The sequence below is a fragment of the Sciurus vulgaris genome, assembly GCF_902686455.1.
Source record: "Sciurus vulgaris genome assembly, chromosome: 5".
Classification (NCBI taxonomy): Eukaryota; Metazoa; Chordata; class Mammalia; order Rodentia; family Sciuridae; genus Sciurus; species Sciurus vulgaris.
Window position 1 is genome coordinate 169,381,323 of NC_136465.1, and position 24,011 is coordinate 169,405,333.

Genomic DNA, 24,011 nt, shown 5'->3' on the forward strand with positions numbered 1-24,011 from the left:
GCTGAGGCTTTTCCTTGGGCTGCTACCCTGGGAGAGCTGCCCTCTTCCCCACTTGTTTCTGGAATGCCTGGCGGGAGGGCGGTGACAGGGGATTGGCAGCAGCTGGTTTGGGATGTTGGCTGTGCGGCGACGGGTGAGCTTGAAGCGGTTGGCAAAGCACGGAGATGAGCCCTGCCGGCTGCGAGGTTTGCAGAGGATGGGGCTGCCCTGCTGGGCGGCGGGCAGATTCAAGGGTGCCGCGTACTGTGGACAGTGACTCGGGGAACGGAGGGGAGTCCCCGGGTTCAAATGCTGCCGCTCTTTGAGGTAGTTACTTGGCCTCGCCTGTCAGAAGCAACCAAGATGCGTACTAAATGCCAGCACCCTCAGCCCTGAGGTCACGGTGCAGGTGACTTCACCTGTCATCTGATATTTCCTACGGCTAACCAGACCGAGGATCAGGAAGGATGTCAACCAGCCCTGTGGGGTTCTAACACAAGCCCTTTCCCCTGAAAGCTGCGTGAAATGCTGAACACAGGGAAAGTGAAACCCCACCTGGAGGCACATAGGGCAGGGGGCCCTTGGGAGTCAAGGCCTCATTCCTGCTGTGCCACTAAGTTGAACCTTGGGGCAAATCACTTCAAATCTCATTTTCTTTGCTGAGAAAAGGAGTGTCGGGCAGTAGCGTTCAGTGGTGACCCGCGACCAGGGCAGCATTGGGTGCACCTGGAGCCAGATGCGGAAGCATCCGCCTGTCATCCCAGAGACTCGGAAGGCTGAGGCAGGAGGACTGCAGGCTCAAGGTCAGCCTCAGCAACCAAGCGAGGCCCTAAGCAATTTAGTGAGACCCTGTCTCAAAAAAAAAAAAAAAAAAAAATGGGGAGAAGGGGATCTCGAGGCAGCCCTGGTGGGTTCTTGAATTATGCCACAGAGGGGAATTTCACGACGTCAGTAGAGGCACAAGCCGAGATCTACCAGCAAGGCAAGCAGCGGGGCAGAGCAGCCCCAGGGAGTGCGGAGCTCAGGAGTGGGCTGTGCTTGGGGACCTGGGCCCTTCCTTGAAGGAATCCTGTAAATGTAAACCTGAGAAACACGGGGGTGGCATCAGCCTAATGAGCTGATTCCTTTGCTCGTGGAGAACCGAGCAGGTCACGTTCTGATTCTCAGAGAGGGTGACGTCATCCAGTTAGCAGATACCATTCGGACTCTACCCATATCAAGGGTTTTGTTTCTCTAGGCTCTTTTAATTAATCTAAAAATATGTTCTGTACGCTAACGAAGTATGTGGGCACTATTTAACCAGAATCACAGTGATGGGTCTTAAGAATTCAGGCCTGGAGGAAAATAGGCCTGGGAGGTGGAGGCGGGCATCCAGGGAGGTTTTAGATTTAAAGTGACAGTCCCTCTTTCTTCCCGTTTGTCTTCTTTTGATCTATCCTATTTCTTCTATCCTACCTCAGTCTTGGGGAGTTGCCCAGGCTGGCTTTGAATTTGGGATCCTCCTGTCTCAACCTCCCAAGTAGCTGGGATTATAAGAATGCATCATAGCACCCAGCTCTCCTGATTTTAAAAGAAATTAAGATGAAAGTATTTCTGCAGGATCCCCGCATGTCCCGAGGACTGTGCACTCCCAACTTCCTGGTGCAGCGGAAGCCCCTGTCTCCTGTCCCCTGTCCCCCTCTCCTGCCAGGTCTGAGCAGGTGGGGGCTGTGCAGGCAGTCTTTTCAAAAAGAGAATTTTGGATACTGTCTTAGTCCACTCCGTGCTACTGTAACAGAACACCAACACTGGGTAGTCCAATGATCAGAACTCTTGTGGCTCAAGGTCCTAGAGACTGGCAAGTCCAAGGTCTTGCGGGGCCAGCAGGATCTGGCAAGGGCTCTCTTGCTGTGACATCCCATGGTACAAGGAGGAAGGCCCAATTTTCCTTCCCCACTTCCAAAATAACAGCTTTAATCTGTTCATGAGGGCAGTGACCCCAAGACGCAAACAACCCCCTTAGGCCCCACCCCGCAACACCACCGTTGTTGGGGAACAACAGGGAAACGCTGGGGACGCATTCATGCCGCAGCAGATACGATGCCCCTTCTCTGGTAGGGAAAGCCGCTGTTTTATTTTTGCGGTACTGGGGATGGACCCCGGGACTCGCACTCGCTAGGCAAGGGCTCTATCGTGGGCGACGTCCCCAGACAGCTCGCTCTTTTCTTTAGTTACTGCGGCACCAGGGATTGAACCCAGGGAGGCTTAACCACTGGGCCACATCCCCAGCCCTTTTTATTTAGAGACTGGGTCTCGCTCAGTTGCTGAGGCTGGCCTCAAACTTGCGATCCTCCTGCCCGGGCCTCCGGCTCTTTTGAGGGCACCGACCGATGCTCTCGGTAACCACGTGTCCCCGCGAGAAGCGCGGTCCCCAGCGGGTCGCGCGGGGCGGCTGCTGGAGATCGCCGGCCCAGGTCGCCCGAGCCGCGTTCCCCACGGCTCTAAATCGACCATAAAGGGCAGAACACCCCCCTCGGGGCCGGGCCTGCGAGGCTGCCGGCGGTCCTCCGACGGGTGAGGGAGCCCGGGTCACCATCGACGGCGTCTGGCTGCCGAGGTGCGGGGAGCCCCGTCCTTCGCGGGCCCGTCTCCCGTTACAAAACGGGGCAACTGGACCCTATCATTTCCGAAATCCTGCATTTTTCTCCCAATGGCTTTGGATGGAGTCATTTTCTGGTGAGGCCTTAAGAAGGTTTAAGAAAAGCGCACAGCAGCCCCCAGCCCGCGGCGCGCCCTTCCGCCATCTTCGGGCCGCTCCGCGGCGCCGCAGCAGCCGCCGCCGCCTCCCTCCCGGTCAGAAGTTTCGCGCCAAATTGTTCCGCACACAAAATGGAGCCCGGAAGGAGGCGGGGCCTTACGTCACGCAGGCCACATCCAATCCGCTCGGCGGCCGGGCCGAGAGGCGGAACTCCCGGGCGCAGAGCGGTCCAATCGCTGGCCGCGGGGCCCTGAAGGACCAATGGGAACGCACCGCCCGCGACGGCCGAACGAGACGTCTCACTTTTCCCGCGAAACTCGGCGGCGGCGCGCGGAGGTCCGGTCTCTCCGGGAGTGAGTAGTGCCGAGGTGGAGGTGAGGCGGGGAGGCGCACGGAGGTCGGCGGGCTGCGCAGAGCGCGGGCCGCGGTTCGCCCGGGAGCGGGGCCGGGATCCGGGCGGGCCGCGCGGCGCCCCTCCTGACTCGGAGCGGGACGGGCGGGTTCCGGGCCGGCGGCCGGGCGTGGCGCGGGAGGGCTCGGCGGCCCCGGCCCGCTCCGCTCCAGCGCTCCGTCCCCGCGCCAGGTGCAGCCATGTCCGGCTTCGACGACCCTGGCATTTTCTACAGCGACAGCTTCGGCGGCGACCCCGGGGCTGACGAGGGGCAGACGCGCAAGTCGCAGCTGCAGCGGCGCTTCAAGGAGTTCCTGCGGCAGTACCGGGTGGGCACCGACCGCACGGGCTTCACCTTCAAGTACAGGTGCGCTGGCCCCGCTCGCCGGCCCGGGCGGGGAGCCGGACCCCGGCCGCGGCGCCGGCTTCGCATCCTCGCGCCCCGAGTTGGCGTTGGAAGGAGTCGCCTGCCCGGCGGGCTGCGCCAGCCCAGCCAGCGCAGGGCCGCCCGGCCTGCCCTTCCACGTAACGTGGATGACGTCCTGGGCGCCCTGTGCCTACAAGGTGGAGAGGGTGTTAGGGTTCTCTTCTGTCGTCGGCCCTTCTGCTGGTGGTCTTCATCCTTATTGCTTGAGCACCTGCCGCATGCCAGGCGCTGTCGCGGGTGCTGGCCACAGTGCTGCTCCTAGTCCGCGACCTGCGACATCGTGTGCAGTCCCTGCAGGCCTAGCCTTCACCCCCAGGCTTTCAGGTGCACAGTACCAGTTTCCAGGTCCAGGATTGGGCCTGAACAATTATTAGCCAATGTGCTTCCAAGTGGCAGTCTCTCTGGAGCTCGGTTTCTTTGTCAGAGATGAGCAAAGCCGTTCCTGCCACCACTTGTTGATGCAGCAGCTGGCTTTGCCTGTGTGCCAGGCACTGAGAAACAAACGTTGAAAGACAGATTTCCTGTCCTTGGGAAGCTCACGGGTCAGGGGAGCGAGGCATGGACACCAGCAAATTCCAAGTGATGCTGCCTCAGTGCAGGGAGGTGGGGAAGGTTTCCAGAGGAGCAGAAGGCTAAGGTGACTCGCCGGGAGGACAGTTCCAAGGGTGTGCGCCATTCTAGTAGGAGCCGCTGTGTGCATCGAGTACAGGTGTGCTTTCACAGCTAGGGCCAGACTGCGCATTTTATTGGCTCCTGGACGTAAGGTAGGAGGGAACGGACCTGTGATACTGTGAGGCTGGGAGCAGGCTGCTCAGGTCAGTGGTCCCCAGATGTATTCTTGGGACAGGTGTTCATGGGATGCTCTGGATAAAGTCTCTATGGTAGTTGGCAAGGCAGACGTGATCTCTGCTGCCCTGGAGCCTCCAAGTTTGAGGCACATGCCCTGTTGGTGACCAGGAGTGACTTAATGGCACTGAGAAGTCCTGCAATGTAAGAACTGGCTTTCCGCGTGAGTCCGCCAGTGTGCTTGGACACCCGCCATGAGCTGCTCCGTGGGGCTTTTCTTTGAAGTATTCGTCTGTTGGCAGTAGGGAGCATCTGTAGGGCCAAGTGATGGAATGCCGTGGAAAGAGACGTGGGTTTGGAGCGAGGGGTGGTGGGGCAGTGGGTCAGGTTCTGGAGGTGCAGGTGTGCCACAGCCGGAGTTGGTTCCCTCTTCTCTGCACCCCTCCCTGCCCACTCCAGAGATGAACTCAAGCGGCATTACAACCTGGGGGAGTACTGGGTTGAGGTGGAGATGGAGGACCTGGCCAGCTTTGATGAGGACCTGGCCGACTACTTGTACAAGCAGCCAGCTGAGCACCTGCAGCTGGTGAGTGGGACCGTCCCTCAGCCCCCAGGGTAGGCCTACCTTGTCACCAACAGCCTGTGCTCTCCCTCCTCCAGCTGGAGGAAGCTGCCAAGGAGGTGGCTGATGAGGTGACCCGGCCGCGTCCTGCTGGCGAGGAAGTGCTCCAGGACATCCAGGTCATGCTGAAGTCGGACGCCAGCCCGTCTAGCATTCGGAGCCTCAAGGTAGGTCCGTAGAGGCTAGTCGGGTGGCCGGGCTGCTGCGTGGAACAGCAGGCTTTTGAGACAAGCAGCTCTGGGCACCAGCTGTGTAACCCTGAGCAAGACCCCTGTCCTTTCTGGACCTGTTGCCCTCTCCATGAAGTTAACTTATTACACAGATACTTGTTGAGCTTATTCCTATTGAGCTTATCCTGTGTGCAAGACACTCAGCTGAGTCCTGGAGAAACGGTGGTGAACTACACAGTGAACTTCTGTCATTAGAGTTTATATCCGGTGGGGAGACCAAGAAATCAGTAAAGGTCATGTATTCTTTTTTTTTTTAATTAAAATATTTTTTATTTTTACAGACACATTTTGATTCATTGTACAGAAATGGGGTACAACTTTTCATTTTTATGGTTGTACACAATGTATATTCACACCATTCCTGTAGTCATACATACATATAGGGTAATTCTGTCTTTCATTTTACTGTTTTTCCATCCCCACCCTCTCCCACCATCCAAAGTTCCTTCATTCTTCTCTTTCCCCCATCCCCCCCCCCCCCCCTTGTTATATGTTGTCATGCACTTATCAGAGAAAACATTCGGCCTTTGGTTTTTGGGGCTTGGCCTATTTCACTTAGTATGATATTTTCCAACTTCATCCATTTACCAGCAAATGCCATAATTTTATTCTTTAGGTTGAGTAATATTCCATTGTGTATATATATATCACAGTTTCTTTATCCATTCATAAACTGAAGGGCATATAGGTTGGTTCCACAATCTAGCTATTGTGAATTGAGCTGCTATGAACATTGATGTGAATGTCACATATTCTTAGATGGTTGGAAATGTAAAAGCAGTTAAGAGAGGGACCTGAGAGCACGAAGCCTCTTTAGGAAAGATGGAGAAGACTTTGAGAAGGTGACTCTGAGGTAGGTAGGGCAGCGTGCAGACAGTGGGGGAAGCATAGGCAGGAGGGGGTTCAGCTGGTACAGAGCCTGTGAGGGAGGAGGGCATGGCGTTTATGCCCAAGGCCATAGTGACGGCCCGCCACCTGGACTGAAGAGTCACAGGGAAGCTGGAGAGGCCAGCAGAACCCATCTGCTGGCCACTCATCATCTGCTTTGCTCAGCAGGTGCACTGGGTGGCTGCTCCCTGCCTGGTGTTGGCAGGTGCTCACTCTCTTGAGCAAACAGGATCTGGTTTTCACCGAGCTTGCAGTGGGAGAAACAGAAAAGCAACAGTCAGGGATCTCAGTGTGACACAGGCATGAAGAAAAGAAAGGGTGCCGCGTGAGCCTCCCCAGGGCGGCGGAGGGTGGCGGCGAAGCCCCCAGGAGCGTGGTCAGAGCCGGCGCGTGCTGCCGTGTAGCAGTCTGGCTGCTGTGTCCCAGGCTCAAGGAGAGTCGGGCACTGCAGGGAACAGGAGGAAGCAGCTGGTGTGGCCCAGCCCAGCGAGCAGAGGGTTGCGGGAGGGAGGCGGAGAGGCCGAGCAGGGGCCTTCGTGGCCACAGGAAGGGGCCCGGGTTTTGTTTGGAGCACAGTAGGAAGCCATGGAGTTGTCACCATCACCTCGTGTCACCTCCATCGTGCTCTGCATCTGAGAAGGCCGTGCTGTTTACTAGAAGCCCACAGTCCTGGCAGCTTTGTCGGGTTGCTATCCAGCCTGTGTTTAGCAGGACAGCAGGTCTGTTCCCAAAATGGCTCTGGGCTCTCCAGTCTCTGGATTGTGTCCACTTTGATGAGGGACTCTGAGCCCGTGGAGCCAACCGCCTTGTGCCTGTCTGGGGTGGCCTTGTTTGGCAGGGCAGCGTTGGGTCAGAGACAGGCTTCTGCAGGTTCTTGTGGTAGTGACCACAGGTACCCGTAGGGCGGTCTGGGGGGCGACCTCAAGCCCTCCGATCCCACAGAGTCTGGTGCCTGCGCCTCTGTGGGTTGTTCCAGGGTTCCAGTGTCCCGGGTCTGGGCAGACCCTTGTGGCCCTGGCTCCATTTTTTCCAGAGAGGTGGCCAGCCTCCTGTGTTTCTCCTCCTCTCTCAGGCTTCAGAGGGGGCTCCAGCATGGGTCTGTGGCCCCTCTGTTCCAGAAGACCTACTGGGAATAGGAAGAAAAGATGATTTTTCTGTGGTGTGTGCTAGGGATTGAACCCAGGGGCACTTAACCACTGAGCCACACCCCCAGCCCTCTTTTATATTTTATTTAGAGACAGGCTCTTGCTGAATTCCTTAGGGCTTCGCTAAGTTCCTGAGGCTGGCTTTGAACTCCAATCCCCCTGTCTCAGTCTCCTGAGATGCTGGGATTATAAGTATGTGCCACTGTGCCCGGCTGTTTTTCACTTTTATTATGAAAAATTGCACCCCTGTACGAAAGAATAGAATACTGTAATGTGCCTCATATACCTTTACCAGCTTTAATGATTGTAATATTTTGCCCTTTTTTGCTCCTTTCTCCAATTTATTTTTTTGCTAAAGAATTTTAAGGTAAATACAGACTGGACACTTAATCTCTAAACACTTTAAAATGCATTTATTTTTTATTTTTTGAGGTACTGGGGATTGAACTTGGGGGCACTCTACCTCTGAGCCACATCCCCAGCCTTGTCTTGTATTTTATTTTGTGACAGGGTCTCACTGAGCTTCTTAGAGCCTTGCTGTTGCTGAGGCTGACTTTGAACTTGTGATCCTCCTGCCTCAGCCTCCTGAGCTGCTGGGATTACAGGCATGCACCACAGTGCCCTGTAGTATACGTTTTTAGGTTTTTTTTGGCAGTGCTGGGGATTCGAACCCAGGGCTTTAGTGCTTGCAAGGCAAGCACTCTACCAACTGAGCTACATCCCCAACCCTAGTATGCATTTTTAAAAGATGACTTCTCACATACTCTCAGCACCATCAGTGCCCAAACAAAATTAACAAAGATCCCTTGGTATCAATTATCATCAGATTCAGATTTATCTAATTACCCCAAATGCTCCTTACAGCTCACGTGTTCCACGAGGACCAGGCGTTACGTTGGGTTGGTGTACTGAAGTCTTTAGTCCAGAACAGCTTCCCTTATGTTTCTGGCTGCGAGTCTTCAGTTGTGTCCTTGGAGGGGCAGGGCTCGTTGTCCTGTAGAACGTGCTGCCTTGTGGGTTGATCTGAGGCTTCCTTGGGTTGGTGGCATGCCCCTTGCCATCCTATGGTTTTTGGAACCTGGGAATTGGGTCCAAGGTCTGGTTGCATTTGGTTTCACATGCTGGGCAAGAATATCCTTGGTGACGCTGGTGCTTCGTGTTACATCCCAGCACAGAGGAGGGGTGGCGCAGGTGCCCTGCTCAGGTCCCAGGTCAGGGTGCCAGCAGCCTCCTCTCCCCATGGAACAGTGAAGCGCAGAGCCTGGTTCAGCCTCTCCAGCCTCGCTCCTTCCTGCAGTCCCTGGTCTGTTGGAGGGCTCCAGCCAAGCCTTTGCGCCTGTGCCTGTTCTTACTCAGCCCGGGCGGCCCTGTGGGGAGATGGTGGAGCAAAAGTGTCCTAGTCCTGCAGGCTCGTGTCCAGGAGCTTGGTGAGGTGGGGGCTGGCATAGGAGGCAGCAGGCTGCCCGGGGTTTGTCTTAGTTTTCTATGTGGACAAACCAGACATTAGAATGTAGAGGTTAGGCTAATGAATCCCTGTAATTGTCACCCAGCTCAACAGCCGCTGTGGCCAATCTTGCCTAATCTGTGGCCCTGGGCTGCTTTTGAAATAATTCCCATACATCGTGTGAGTTCATCTGAAATTTCTTTAGTATGTATCTTGGAAAGGTAAGAAAGCAGTTTTAAAGCATAACTGCCACACCCCTCTTAAAAATGCACATTGTCGCCTTAGTGTCCAGCGTGGGGGTGGTCATCAAGATGGCTCTAGTCCTGTGGCAGAACGTTTGCCTGGCATGCACACGGCCCTGGGTTTGAACCTGGGTGCCAGAGGGGGAGGGAAGAGGATGGGAAAACTCAGGCTGAGAGGGAAGGTCCTATGTGGCTTTCCCAACTTGCCCTAGATCGTGGGCCCTTGCCTCCGGTCGGTGCTCTGGTCTGCACTGGTCCAGGTCTCCTGGCTCCCGCCACTCTGAAGTGAAACGCCTGTCCCGTGTTGCCCCCTCCCCCTTCCCTGTTGTGCGGGGAAGTCCTTAAAGGCAGACGCTGCACCTGAGTCTCCTGGCACCCTTGATACCAGATGGCTTGGCATTGGGGGTGCTCTAGAAACCTCTGAGCTGAGCGGAAGAGCTGTGACCTTCCCTGTAGCTCAGGGCCGCCTCCTCCAGACCCTGCCGGTCGCTCCCCGCAGTTCTCTGGTGTCCTCTGGCTCCCTAACAAGCCTCCTGATGGCTCCCTTACAGTCAGACATGATGTCACACCTGGTGAAGATCCCTGGCATCGTCATTGCGGCCTCCGCGGTCCGTGCCAAGGCCACCCGCATCTCCATCCAGTGCCGCAGCTGCCGCAACACCCTCACCAACATTGCCATGCGCCCCGGCCTGGAGGGCTACGCCCTGCCCAGGAAGTGCAATACGTGAGTGTGGCCGAGAGGGACTTCCCTCGGTAAAGCAGTGGAAATCGGGTTGGGGAGGACACTTCCTGCCTTGTCCTGTTAGAGACCTGCTGGGCAGGGCTGGGGCAAGGCTGGGGCTGGGCTGTGCTCTGATACCCTGTGGCCTGGTCTCCTTCCGCCATAGTGAGTCCTGCTCCTGCCAGGGTGCCCAGACAACTAGTGGGGAGCCCCGGTCAGGAAGGAAACAGTCCAGTGCACGGGTCTGTGGAGTCCTCTAGGGCTGACTGGCTCGCAGCCCAGCTGCCACCTGTAGCCACGTGGCCAGCCTGCAGCCACGCTCCTTCACCTAGCAGTGTCCGTGACTGCAGAGGCAGAGGTGTGCCCTCTGCTCACCGAACCTCGAGCTTCACCCCGGCCCTGTGGACGTGCTCGCACCCGTCCAGAGGACCCCACCTCACACCGGCCGCTCCTCAGCTTCCCAGCACCTGTGGCGTGTCCGCCTCAGTCCCTGGTGTTGGACTCACCTGAGTCACATAGTGCCTCCTCCCTGAGCCAGGTCCTCCCTCAGCCCCTCAGCCTGCTCCAGCCACAGCCAGGCAGCCCCTCACGTGGGGCTCAGCGCCCTGGGTCTGCTCTGCCTCAGCTCAGCCCCCGCTTCCCTCCTCGGTTCTTTTCTGTTCCCAGCCTGAGGGCTCTGAACTTGCTGTCCCCCACCTCCATGCTGGTTTGGCGCACTTCTGGTCATGCTCGTCGGCTCATTTTTACCTGGGAGTGGTGCCGTCGTCTTATCACGTAGCTAGTTCCCTTGTTTGGGGCAGAACTCAGCTCCTCGAGAGCGGGCACTTTGGTTCACCAGTGTTCTCTGTCCTTGGGGCAGTGTGGCTTTCAGTAGGTGCTTTGCTGTGGCATCGCATACATCGCTGTCGTGTTTGTTAACTGAAGACTTTGCTTAGGTTTCATGGAGGCCTGAACCCTTGGGATGCCTGCAGGTTCTAGACTCTCACTGGAAAAGGTCCTGGGCTTCGAGTGGGGCTCAGTAAGGCACCTGGTGATCCAGGCCCCTTCACCGGCGGGGATGCTAGGCCTGGCGGGGGCTGATGTGACTCGTCCGCTGCCCCACCACGCCAGAGGAGCCCGGCCCCCGTTGTGTCCCGACTCCTGTCTGCTGCTGGTGTGGCTTGCATCTACCCTCTTGGGGCCCTTCCCAGTGACCTTCAGTCACGTCGGGTTCCTGACTCCTGGAGCGGATGAGCTCCAGCTAGTGGGTTCTCAGGGGTAGCTCTGGTGACCCCCCTATCGCCCAACAGGGACCAGGCCGGGCGTCCCAAGTGCCCCCTCGACCCGTACTTCATCATGCCCGACAAGTGCAAGTGTGTGGACTTCCAGACCCTGAAGCTGCAGGAGCTGCCTGACGCGGTGCCGCACGGCGAGATGCCCAGACACATGCAGCTCTACTGCGACAGGTGAGGTGGCCCGTGGAGGGCAGCGTCAGGCTGCTTGCCTAGAGTGGGTGCAGCCGTGGTCATCTGAAGGGAGTGGGGGGACAGCTCCCTGGGTGGCGCTGGGTCTGTGCCCCTACTTCCCGTTGGCTTCCTCTCCTCTCTCTTGCCGTTCCGTAGTCGGCAGGGGCGTGGCAGCCCCTATTCAGTGTGTGAAGAAGTCACTGGAGAGGCTAAGTGACTGTGAGTGCAGGACCAGGCCTCCAGCCTCCGTGTCGGCTGGGAAGCGTCTCCCCAGCCCTCAGGACTGCAGGCCCAGGGCTCAGTTAAGCTGCAGCCTCACCCACCCCACCCAGGCATTTTGTTGAGTCTGGTTGTGGTGCCCATGCCTGTAATCCCTGCCACTCGGGAGGCTGAGGCAGGAGGCGTGCAAGTTCAAGGCCACCCTGGGCAATTAGTGAGACTGTCTCAAAAACTAAATAGGGCTAGAGATGTAGCTCAGTGGTGCCTCTGGGTTTAGACCCAAGTACCAAAAAAAAGGAGTCAAGTGTAGAGTTTTGATGAATAATTGGAAAGGGAGAGAGGATGCTGGACCTGGGCTCCCACAGTGACCTGAGGAAGGCTCAGAGACCCTGGCCCGGAGTGCTTACTGGGCTTGCACCCCTGAGTTGAGTGCACCTGTCCGTATGTAGGTTTATCTGAGGAGCATTCCGTAGCTTTCATTAGCTCCATTGGTGGCCGAAGCATGTGTGGGACAGTTAGGCCTGAGCGAGTTATGTGAGTTAGCCAGACCTCGGTTTCCTTGTGGGTAAAATGAGGATAAGCACAGTTCTAATCCATCACAGGGCTGCTTGAAATATAAGCCAAGAGCCTAGTAAAACTCCTTAACACACATTATATACTGAATATAAGATTTTTCTTTCAGAGGTGCGTGCTCATAAAGCTTAAGAAGTAGGGTGTGGGGCTAGGGCCCAGTGGTAGTGCACTCGCCTGGCACGCGTGAGGCCCTGGGTTCGATCCTCTGCACCACATGAAAATAGGTATTGTGTCCGCCTACAACTAAAACATACATGTTTAAAAAAGAAAAAAGAGGGAGTGGAATGAGAGTAGCTGGGATAATAGATAAGGACCGTGGCCAAGGTGTGACTTGGTGGGGGGAACACCGTACTTGAGTCCACCAGGGTCGAGCAGGTTAGAGATACTTTACAACCCCCAGGCTTAGAGAGTGGCAGTGACTCACTTGAGGTCTCACAGCTATTCTGTGCCGCCCCAGCTCTGGGGGGACCTTGGAGACTTCCCTGTTGCAGCATTTTATTTTTAAGAGGAAATGAAAACCCAGAGGCCAATTGACTTGGCTGAGCTTGCGGAGGGAGGCAGAGGTGGGCGTGGGAGCGCCTCAAGGCGGCGTGGGGAAGGCGTCTCCCCTGAGGTGGTGAGAGGGACCCTTCAAGAGCCTGCAGCAGATAAGTCATGGGGGCTTCTGAAGGGCAGGGGCAGGACCCTGAACCACCGCCTCAGGCAGCCTACAAATGAGCTCTTGAATTCAGAGAGCGAGCTGTCACCCCGTCAAGGCCCTGCTCTGAACCACTGAGCCCTGCAGGCGGGGGTGGGGCTGCTGAGGGGGCAGGACCCTTCCTCTGGGCCCCTGTGGAGGAGCTGCGAAGGAGAAGTGCTGAGGTGACCCAGCGGTGCCGCTTGAGGGTGTAATCAGGTACTCGCAGTCCCCACCAGGATCTCACCTCCTCCTTTCTCCTTCCCCTGCCCTCATCTCAGGTATCTGTGTGACAAGGTTGTCCCTGGAAACAGGGTCACCATCATGGGCATCTACTCCATCAAGAAGCATGGCCTGAGCTCCAGCAGGGGCCGTGACAGGGTGGGCGTGGGCATCCGGAGCGCCTACATTCGCGTCCTGGGCATCCAGGTGGACACGGACGGCTCTGGTGAGTCGCTTTGGGTCCTGGTGTGGCCCTGCTGGGAAGCTGGGCTTGCGCACTGTCCTCAGCAGGCAGCGTGGGGCCCTGGGGCAGCCGGACACCCCGCATTGCTCCTTCCTTTAGGTGTTCTAGGGTGGTCTAGCATCTGTTGGCCTGAAACTTCCACCTTTGGTCCCCGCTGTTGCCCCCTGGTGGAGGGTGCTTGCCTACATGCAGGGGTGAAGTGGGACTGGGTGGGGACCCCCGAGGGCAGTCCGCATCCCCACAGCAGCCCGCATAGGAGGAGCGCAGGCCTCGGAGGCAGGAGTGAGGAGTAATGCCGGCAGGGAAGCGGGAGTGTTCCCACGGGCTGCGAGTGACCCTGGGTGTCTGAGCTGGACTTTGAAGGTGGAGGTGTGGGGGTCTTCCGGGTGGGGGGACGGTGTGAGCTGGTGAGGGCCCTGGCTTGGCCCAGGGCTGAGTGCGTGGAGGTCAGTGGAGTCGATGTGGGCGGCTGAGCGTGTAGTGGCATGGAGAGGGTTTGTTTAGGGCTTGCCCTGCCCTCCTACTGCAGCGAGTGCCTTAGAGGGGTGTATTTCTCAGGCTGTCCTGGCCGCTCTCTGTACTGCCTGGGCAGTTACAGGTTGAGTTGTCTGTGTGCTGTCAGTTTGTGCATGTCCACCCCTAGCTGGCTTCCCCCTGTGCAGCTGTTGACGTGGAGTGTCCCCTTAGACTCCGACTCCAAGACACGTCTCAGACTCCTGTGACTGCAGCTGAGCTCCTTTTTCCCCACCCCCAAACTGTCTCCCTTTTAGTCTTTCCTTCCTCTCCCTTCCTGTTGCTCAGTGAAACCCTCCCAGACCGTCACAGTGCCCCTCTCTCCTTCCCACGCCTCTCTGTCACCTTTAAATGGGACAGGATCTGGCCACTTCAGTCTCTCCCCAGCGTGGCCTCCGCCCTCCCCTGGACTATTGGTCCTCACCCCACCTCTTCCATTCACAGTAGCCAGAGCGAGCGGTGCTGTCTGAAGATGCAGTGTTGTTCCCTGGCTGCAGTGGGAGGGATACTTTCCAGTGGTCCCCAGAGGCCTGTCCTCAGACCCACTGCACCTCAGAACATACCAGGCCACTTCAGGGCTCGGTCTGTGGGGCACCAGTCACGTAGGGTGCAGCTGTGCTCTCGGGGTGCCTGAGCTGGGCCCGGGCTGAGCTGCAGCAGGTCCCCTCACACTGCACCCCACCCTGTCACCTAGGACGCAGCTTTGCCGGGGCTGTGAGCCCACAGGAGGAGGAAGAGTTCCGTCGCCTGGCCACCCTCCCCAACGTCTATGAGGTCATCTCCAAGAGCATCGCCCCCTCTATCTTTGGGGGCACAGATATGAAGAAGGCCATTGCCTGCCTGCTCTTTGGGGGTTCCCGCAAGAGGTGAGGGGCCTGGGGAGCAGGGCTGGTGATGTGGCCTGCAGGACAGTGCCAGGTGGTCAGGACCAGTGCTCTTTCCGTGTTTCCCAGGCTTGCTGTCAGGTGCTCGTCAGGCGCCGGTGTCAGGCTCCTCTGGCCCTGGCAGAGGTGGGCTGGGCACAGCTGGCAGGAGCAGTGAGAGCCCGGGTGTGGAGTCTCCTCGGGTCGGGGACACCACTGGCCTGCACCCAGGTTTCTGCATGAAGGAAGCAGGTGAAAGTCCTGGCACGGGACACCACGTGTCCTTTAGAAACTCTAAACTAGCAGGGGTGCAGACAGCCGTGATGACGTGCTGACAGCCACCACATCCTGCAGTCCCCCTGTGCTCTGAGCTTCCTCCTAAGTGTCTGAAACCCAGTCGGTCCTTGCAGTCACCCTGTGAGGATGCTGTTCTAGCCCGTTTCGCAGATGAGCAGATTGAGGCAGAGAGAGCAAAGAGGACCCTCTGGTGTCCTCTCCGCTGTAGCCTGCACGGCCTGCCCTCAGGCAGCTCCCTGTTTCTTTCCAGCTAGGAAGAACATGCTGGTGTGCCCCTGCACAGCCGTTAGCACCCTTTCCTTTACCTCCTCCCCTGGAGGTCTGTTCTGTCCCCCACGGTTAGAGCAGGCCTGCCGTGGTCACACCGCAGAGCTGGGTGTGAACCAGTTCTCAGGCCAGAGCGTCTGCCCTCCCACCTGCTCTGTGGCCCACGAGAGGCTGGGGGCGCGGCCAGCCCGACTCAGCCCTCCAGTGAATTCTCACCTTGTCCCCAGGCTCCCGGATGGACTCACACGCCGGGGAGACATCAATCTGCTGATGCTGGGAGACCCTGGGACGGCCAAATCCCAGCTGCTGAAGTTTGTGGAGAAGTGCTCTCCCATTGGGGTGAGTGGCCGGACACCTTTTCCCAACCTGGCATCTCAGCAAGGAAGGTGCTGCGAGCAGGGCTCTGGCCCAGGAATACCCAGGGGGTCTGGCTACTCGGAGCCTCGGCTTCATTCCTCTCGGCTGAGGGGGAGAAGGAAGGAACCCACAGGCACGTGCAGATTTGGGGTGGGGGCGAGAGCGCTGGACTGAGGGCTGGGTCTCAGCCAAGGCAGTAGTGGATGGTGGACTTGGAGCAAGTCACCTTCTCTCCCTGAGCATCAGTTTATCCGCTTGCTAAATAATGATGTGAAGATCAAGGGCCAGGTGACCTTGACTCACTGACTCCAGCTTGCAGTAGGAACCATCACCCCACCTTGTGCTTGAGGAAACATGAAGTGTCTCCCCGGGCGCCCCTGCTGGTGAGCACTAGGGCAGGGCTGGCACCAGCCGTCTGAGCCTCCGGCGGCTCTGGAGGGTCCGAGTGGGGAGGGAGTGGTGGCTGCAGGCAGTGGGCAGGCTGCGGTGGGTGGTGGGCAGGAGAGGAAGCGCACACAGGCTCACACAGGCTCACACCGCCCTGGCCGGCTCTCCACGCGGTAGGAGCTCACGTCACCTGGGGGCATGAGCCGTGGTCGTGTTCTGTCTTCTGGTAGCCACGTTGAGAACAGTAGAAAGAAACAGGTGAAGTTGGTTTTTGTAGTACAGTCCGTATAGCGGGATTTAGACGGTCCCGGTGGTGGTGGTGACTCGTGCCAAGAGAGGAGCCCGGCTTTGCATGTGGACAAGCGCCTCCCGCTGGGCTGCATCCCAGCCCTGAAGCTGTTAGTGCTGTGGTCCGTGTGCATGCAGCACTTTAAGGGCCTCAGCGCAGTCTCGCTGCGTTCCGAGGGCTGGCCAGCACGTGGCACGCAGGGCTCTGTAGGTGACAAGGGGCTCTGGGTGGGGGTGGCCCTGGGGAACCAGCTGTCTGCACTCGGCCCTGAGGCCCCCTGGCAGTGCGTCCCCTCTCTGGGCCTTGGTGCTCTCCTCACAGGCGTGGTGGGCCCTGCGGAGCCCTGTTTGCTCCAGGGAGGGTCTGGGCCGCCTCTGCTGCCGGAGGAGCTCCCAGCAGAGCCTTGTGCTGAGTGTGTTCCACAGTTGGCTTTGACGGGAGGCCTGGGCCCGTCATGACCCCCTGGGCGCCTGGACTTGCTGGAATCAAAGCGTGGGCGGGGGCTGGGCTGGGCCTCACCACTGCCTGCCTCCCCCAGGTGTACACATCTGGGAAGGGCAGCAGCGCTGCGGGGCTGACTGCCTCGGTGATGAGAGACCCCTCGTCCCGGAACTTCATCATGGAGGGCGGAGCCATGGTCCTGGCCGATGGTGGGGTTGTCTGCATTGATGAGTTTGACAAGGCAAGTCAGAGGCGGGTGGTTGGAAGGTGGGACCCGGGGCGGGTGACCTCAGTGCTCTGCCGGCACGAATTACCTCTGACTTGGGAACTTGAGCTCATTCTGGGGTAAGTTGGGAGAGCTGTGAACCTCAGCCTCAGTTTCCACTTCTGGAGATGAGGGAGAGTAAAACCAAGCCCATGTGCTTGTCACCGTGATGAGAGGTGACCTGGTTCCTGCCACTGGTACGGCCCACACTCAGAGTGGAGCTTCTGCCTGTTTCCTTCTGTTACGCCTCCACCTGGGTGAGTGTGGTGAGCGCTTCTCTCCCCCTCAGATGCGGGAAGATGACCGTGTGGCAATCCACGAAGCCATGGAACAGCAGACCATCTCTATCGCCAAGGTGAGCGCCCTGCATCCTGATGCCCGGGCTTGTGTTGGCCGCCACGGGCCTAGAGCTGTGTGCCTGGCCACGTGCAGGGACAGACCTGTGTGGCCTCCTCCCCGTGGCTCTTCCCTATAGGCTGGGATCACTACCACCCTGAACTCTCGGTGCTCCGTCCTGGCTGCTGCCAACTCGGTGTTTGGCCGCTGGGATGAGACGAAGGGGGAGGACAACATCGACTTCATGCCCACCATCTTGTCCCGCTTCGACATGATCTTCATCGTTAAGGACGAGCACAATGAGGAGAGGGACATGGTATGGCCAGGGCCAGGGCCAGTGGCCACGGGGGTCTAGTCATGGGGAAGCAGAGAGCAAGGTGCTTGGCCAGTGAAGTCCCCACAGTCACTTAGGCAGTTAAGGGAGAACACAAGGTGGAAATGGTGGTGGACCGGAGCCTTGGAGAGGGGCCTGGAGCCCTGTGGCCTGGCCTGGCCTCTGCCAGGAGGAGATGCTGTGGGATTCAGGCTGTGTTGCCCTCCCTGGGTGTCACTGCCTTACTACGGAACAGAGAGTTGGTGCTGCATTATGAGTAAGAAGCCCTGTTCTGATGAGTGTGTTTCTGAGAGGGAACTTAGTGGCTCGTGGAGTTGACACGTCCAGAGCTGGATCCACTCTGCTCGCCCTTGGAAGCCTTGTTCCCAGGCAGCTACTCTCCTTGTGGACCACGTAAGATTTTGTCCTTCAGCTGGTAGCTTAACTGCCCCTAAGTTAAGAGGAGGCTTCTCCAGTGATTTCAGCAAAAGTCCCAGGGTGAACTGTTGGTTTGGATGGGTCCCAGTGTCCATCCTTAAAATAGACACATTCCCAGTGTTGGGACAGGCTGAACTCCACCTGAGCCACAGGATCTGGGCAGATGCGCTCAGAGGATGGGCTGGGCCCGTCCTGTGGGATGAGCACACCCAAGATCTGAGCAGTCTTCTGGTGTCCTGATGCCAGGGCCCCCTCAGCTCTTCTCGCCTGCCTGACCTCTGTCAGGGGACCCAGGCTCAGGAAGGCCTGTGGGCTGACCCAGTGACCCCTCTGCTCCCAGATGCTGGCCAAACACGTGATCACTCTGCATGTTAGCGCACTGACACAGACACAGGCTGTGGAGGGCGAGATCGACCTGACCAAGCTGAAGAAGTTCATCGCCTACTGCCGAGCGTGAGTCAGGACCCAGGCCCCGGGGGACAGCGGGGGCCCGGTGGCCTTGGTCCTGCCTCTCGCTTGGGACGCCTTGGACGAGGCTGTGGAGTTAGCCCTGTGGGGTCTTCTCTGCTCCCTGAGGAGTGGGTTTGAGGCGGCCTTTGGACCCCTGAGTCAGCCATGCAGGGAGGTCATTGTGGATGTGGCTCTGCATGACCCCCATCCCTCTTGACCTTGGGCAAGTTGCTTGACCTTTCTGCCCTCGGTTTCCCTGGGTTGGTTTGTTTCTTAGTCATACCGTAGGCCAGCACCAAGCAAATCCTCACAAATGGCGGTCACGGCGTGCTCAAGTCCCCACAGGTTTTCAGTAGCGGTGGTCACACACAGTGTTTCTTTTGGGCAGGGCATTATTCCGAGTGTTGTCGCCCTAAACCTGAGCAGTTAGGTGATGAAGGGTACTAGGTTTCATTTTACCGGTGGGGAAACCGAGGCAGAGAAGGTTAAGTAACTTGTCCAACGTCTCACGTGGGAGGTGGTGGACCCAGAATGCGAACCCAGGTCCCTGCTTAGAGCCACGTTCTTGACACGCAGCACCTTGGTTGTCTTCTGCTCGTTCTTGGAGCTGGGGTTGCACCCAGGCCTCGGGCACAGGAAGCCAGCCCCTGCCGCTGAGGTGCCGCCCAGCCCTCGGCTCTCTTTAAGAGGCTGGACCTGGGGGGAGCGCTCTTTGCCCACCACCATGGCCGACACCTGCAGGGTGGGGCTCTGAGTCTCGCGCCGAGGCCCATGTTTGAGTCGGGGCGCCCTGGATTCTAGGCTCCTCTCCACCAGTCCCTGGGAATCCTGGGGCACTCCCGCTCTCCCTCGGGCCCTCATTCTCCTCGGCTTTAGGGTTCCCCTAAGTCAGGTTGTCAGTTGGCCTGGGTTGGAGGCACGGGAAGGGGTGGGCGTTGACCAGTGCCCCTGGCCTGCCTCCTGATCTGTCCCAGGAGCTCCTGGCCTCACTGCCCAGCCTCTTGCTGGGGTGGAGGGGCTAGAGGCTCTGTGATGGCGGCCATGTGGGGCCTCCATGTTGCCACAGTGCTGTCCTTAGTCACGTGGTGGGGCAGTGCCCAGCTGGTGGCTGCTCTGTGAAGTCCTGTAGTAGGGATGATTGTCACCTCTGGAGACGTGCTCAAACCGTCTCCCCATCTCTGACAGAGGCACCCGTTTTCGTCCCCATGTTGATTCTGGTGCCTGCCCACAGGCAGCCCAGGCTTCACTTCAGTCCCTCTCACACCAGCAGGGGACACGGTGGGCACCCCCGGGTTCCTTCCTGGCCTCAAGCTGTCTGCTCCCTATTGTCCTGCAGGAAGTGTGGCCCTCGGCTGTCAGCAGAGGCTGCAGAGAAGCTCAAGAACCGCTACATCATCATGCGGAGCGGGGCCCGCCAGCACGAGAGGGACAGTGACCGCCGCTCCAGCATCCCCATCACTGTGCGGTGAGCGAGCAGGGGGTCCTCACCGCAGGTGTGGGCAGCCAGGGCAGTGGTCACCCTGCCCAGGCCCGGGAGGGTCCCTTCAGGAGTTGCACTGTGGCCTCCCAGTAACCTGCCCTTCTCAGTTTGTTCAAATCTGGGGAAGCTGGGACCCCCCTTTTAATTTGTTCTGGCCTCCTGCTGGGGGGCAGCCTGCAGGTGAGCGAAGGACCCCGACTAGAAGTCAAGGTGTTGGCCCCAGCTTCTGGCCTGCTGTGTGACTGCAGGAAATTGCTTTCCTTCTCTAGGCCTAGTTTTCTTAGCCTTCACCTCTGCTTGCTGTGAGTTCATAGAGAGTGTAGTGGCCGAGAGTCGGGGTCTGTCTGGGTTGACTCCTCCCTCTGTCCCGATTGGTTAAAAGTGTACTTGGCTGTGTGCAGTGGAAAACTTGGGCTGCTTAAATGAACTGGAAGCCTGTTTCTAGTTTGAAGTGTCTGGAGGTGATGGTCATCGGCAGCCTGGGCTTATCGGGCCCACTCTTGCCTCAGAGAGCTGCTGCTCTGTGTTGCGGGGTAAGGGACAGAAAGGCACATGCCCTGGGGGTTCTTCTGACGTTCCCCACACTGCTTGGCTCTGCAGCTTGCTGGCCACGCTGGTCACACACACTCGGATGCGAAAGAGTCCAGGAAGTATCCTTTTGTGGGGTGGCACATCCTGGACTAAGACTCAGGGTTCCATTACTAGGATGGACCATAGGCATGGCTGTCACTCACAGTTCTAGCAGCCTTGGGTGAGTTCTGCCTGCTTTTGCCCCACAGGCAGCTGGAGGCCGTGGTGCGCATCGCAGAGGCCCTCAGCAAGATGAAGCTGCAGCCCTTCGCCACCGAGGCAGACGTGGAGGAGGCCCTCAGGCTCTTCCAGGTGTCCACGCTGGACGCTGCCTTGTCGGGCACCCTGGCAGGTAAGCAGGTGCTGTGGCCGCTGTCCTGGGCCTTGTGGCGGGCCTGTGCTGGAGGCCTGCAGGTGCTGCTTCTGAGTGTCTCCCGCCCACTCTGCCCCAGGCCATTCCTCTAGAATGGGAGGAAGCAGCTTCTCCCCAGACCCTTGAACTTGACCCTCCTGGCCTAGTTCATGGTTTCTTTAACCTGCAACAGGTAACACCTGTAATTTCAGCAACTTGAGAGCTTGAGGCAGGAGTGTCACGAGTTCAAGGCCAGTCTCAGCAGCTTAGTGAGACCCTGTCTCAGAATAAAAAATAAGGGCTGGGGATGTGGCTGTGATAGAGCACCCCTGGGTTCAGTCCCCAATACAGAGGAAAGTAACCTTGGCATTGCTTAGGAGCCGCGGTCAGCCCTCTGAGTGCTGAGCTCAGAACCGTTTTCAGTGCCTCCCGAGCTGTTGTCTGATGGCCACACCCCGGAAGCTGTCAGTCTTCCTGTTAGTGATGATGAGAAAGCCAACCCTCAGAGAGCCCAAGGTCAAGGGTCTTGGTGGGAATACAGGCCCATCAGAGGTCAGAGGTGGGCCATTCCTCACCCAGCAGGCGGCCTGTGCTCGCCAGGCCCTGTCCAGGGGCGGGGCACGTAAGCAAACTGACCACGAGGTCACTGCCCTGCGGGCCCCCATTTCTTCCCCAGGGGAAGGTACGGTAAATGACAAGTGCAAATTCAGGTAGTGCAAGGTGGTGAGGAAGCGGCCAGGGCGCTGCTTTCCATCAGGTGGTCAGGGCCTCTCTGGTGACCTGTGAAGGGAGGAAGGGGCTTCCTGAGAGCCCAGGTGGGGGGAACAGTGTCAGCAGGGGACCACCCACCGCGGGAGCTGGAAATTGTGGGCCGCCTCCTTGCTGAGGGCCACTTCAGGCACCCTCCAGGTGTGGTCTAGGGTGGCCTGCCTTCCCCCTGGGTCACTGATGGGCCCCCTCCAGCTGTCTTGGATCTAATTCAGGAAATGGTCCTGTGGCCCCTCCAGCCGGGTGGAATCCATGTATTCCATCTTGCATGACTGACTTGTCAGGGACTGACGTGTCCTCCCTCAGAGCCCTGCAGTGGCTGTTCTTCTCGCCAAAATCAAGACAATCGTGCCGTGGCCCCCTGGGGCCCATGGGACCTGCCCTTGGTTACCACGCTGGCCCTGGACTGCTGAGCACTGTGCCTGCCGTGCCTGGTGCCTCGGGTTGCCTGGTCTCGGTGGGCTCACTGGCTCTCAGTGCCCTGTGTTCTCTAGTTTCCTCTCGACCTGGCTCCGGCCACTTTTCTTGGGTTAGAGGCTCGTCCATTTCTCCAGGCCTCCCAGCTTGGGCCAGGAGTCCCCAACACCCCGACGCCCACCCATCTCACCTGCAGGGGTGGAGGGCTTCACCAGCCAGGAGGACCAGGAGATGCTGAGCCGCATCGAGAAGCAGCTCAAGCGCCGCTTTGCCATTGGCTCCCAGGTGTCTGAGCACAGCATCATCCAGGACTTCACCAAGCAGGTGGGCCTCCCCCAGGGCCGGGTGGGCACAGGCAAGATGGCTGGGAGTCTGGCATGGGGTGCAGGAAGCGTCCCCTTGGCCCAGCCCCCACCACCCAGAGCAGCCTTCTTCTGCTCAGTAGACAGGCCTAGGTGGGGGTTGCAGCTGTGGCTCCTCCAAGGGGAGGGGAGCAGCTTCCCAGTTCCCCTGGTCCTCCTCATATTCCTCTCCTCTATTGCCTGACTTCAAAGGGTAGGGCCGGCAGAGCCAGGAGGGTGAGCCTTCCAGCTCATTGAGGAGAAGTCACTGATCCCATAGAGAGGCAGTAGGGCCGTGCGCATACCTGTGATCCCAGCAACTTGGGAGGCAAGGACAGGAGGATCGAAAGTTCAAGGCCAACCTCAGCAACTTAACAAAAATGGGGATATGGGGATGTGGCTCAGTGGCAAAGCACCCCTGAGTTAAATCCCCAAAACCAAAACAGTGGAGAACTGCCATCTTAATCACTGCAGTCCTAGTTTTTGGTCTTTGTTCTCTCCCTGCATGTCTTTTTTCGTTTTGATCCCGAGAGTACTTTATGTGGTAGGTGGTATCTAGCTGGCTGAATCTTAGGTTTAGGGATGATAAGACTTGAGTTCTAGAGTCACAGGGACATAAATCCAAGCTCTACTACTTAATTGCTGTGTTACCCCAAGCATGAGAGTCAACCTCTCTCTGCTTCAGTTTCCACTCCTGTAAAACACGGATGATCAGCTACATAGGGTTATTGGGGTCGGGATAAGTTACTGCATGTGACAACTGGGAATAGTGCCTGGCACACAGGAGGCGCTCAAAATCTGAGTCCTTCCTACTTTTAGGGGGACCAGGGTGAGAAGGGTGTAGCTGTTAGCAGGGTGTATGGGCCCCAGTGGTCCCTGGGCGATGTGCCCTACATCCAGCCTGTGCCCTACAGAAATACCCGGAGCACGCCGTCCACAAGGTGCTGCAGCTCATGCTGCGCAGGGGCGAGGTCCAGCATCGTATGCAGCGCAAGGTGCTGTACCGCCTCAAGTGACCTCCACCTCCCGGCTCTGCACCAGCTCCCTGTGCTGCACCAGCAGGAATCGGCACCACCCTTGCCTCTGCCACCTCTTTGAACTTCACGTGCCTTCCTCTGCCCCCAAGGACGGAGCCCTGTCTCTCTGCCTCTGGGCCACTGCCTTTGGCACAGCTTCAGGAAATGTACTTCTGCTCTCTTGAAAGAATAAAGCGTGGTGTCTTTGGGTGTCTGGGGACTTGTGCAGCTGGTGGCCTTGCCCTCACGGCAGGGCTGGCTGGTGAGAGCAGGCTTTGACACACGCCTCACGTAGGAGCCTGGGCGAGTCGCCCGGCTCTTGTGCTCCAGGTTCTCAGCTCAGGGCCGGGTGAGAGTCCCTGGCCACTGCCGCGGCGAGGGCAGGCATGCCACAGCGCAGCAGAGCGCGTGGGCCTGATGGCTGGCCCTCCCCACGTCCCTGAGTGGCAGGACCTGTGCCCGGCAGCCGGGCTGCCCTGTTCTGCTCAGCCTTTCTGAGCCTCCGTGTTCCTTGTCTGTGAGCAGGGCGAAGCCGTCCCTGCTCCCGGGGTGTGAGCAGGAAGGGCTGGCAGCTGAGCAAAACTCCAGAGGCACTTGGAGTCTGGGGAGGGAGGTCTCACCAGCCTCAGGCAAAGAAGGCAGGAGCAGAGGGCCTGGGTCCCGTTCCGGCTGTCCCCAGGGGAGGCTCTGTGCCCGAGCCCAAGTCTGAGTGGTTGGAAGCACAAGGGAAAACATGCTGGTGTTTCATCCTTATTTTTCCTAACATTGAAATATTTTGAGTTTGAGTTTCATTTTTTAGAATCTGGAATTCACAAAATTAAGGAAAAATTAGTGAAATAAAATATTTGATATTTAAAATA

General features: G+C 58.2%; 1 protein-coding gene across 1 annotated transcript; it reads left to right on the forward strand.

The window, feature by feature from the left end:
- Nucleotides 1-2,389: 2,389 nt before the first annotated feature.
- Nucleotides 2,390-24,011, forward strand: MCM5 (minichromosome maintenance complex component 5). The gene is made up of 17 exons (XM_079141686.1): nucleotides 2,390-3,069; nucleotides 3,300-3,474; nucleotides 4,780-4,906; nucleotides 4,981-5,109; nucleotides 9,443-9,615; nucleotides 10,902-11,057; nucleotides 12,807-12,973; nucleotides 14,199-14,370; nucleotides 15,159-15,270; nucleotides 16,503-16,646; nucleotides 16,960-17,025; nucleotides 17,146-17,322; nucleotides 18,098-18,210; nucleotides 19,544-19,672; nucleotides 20,467-20,609; nucleotides 21,991-22,118; nucleotides 23,050-24,011. Exons 1-17 carry the CDS (start codon nucleotides 2,679-2,681, stop codon nucleotides 23,149-23,151), a joined length of 2,604 nt encoding a protein of 867 aa, XP_078997812.1. The 5' UTR covers nucleotides 2,390-2,678; the 3' UTR covers nucleotides 23,152-24,011.

Excerpts from the sequence above, each read along its gene's own strand:
- MCM5 (XM_079141686.1), top strand. The coding sequence starts at position 2,679 with ATGGAGTCATTTTCTGGTGAGGCCTTAAGAAGGTTTAAGAAAAGCGCA. Across the intron at positions 17,026-17,145 it reads AGACCATCTCTATCGCCAAG|GCTGGGATCACTACCACCCT; the intron begins GTGAGCGCCCTG and ends TCTTCCCTATAG. Across the intron at positions 20,610-21,990 it reads CTTGTCGGGCACCCTGGCAG|GGGTGGAGGGCTTCACCAGC; the intron begins GTAAGCAGGTGC and ends TCTCACCTGCAG.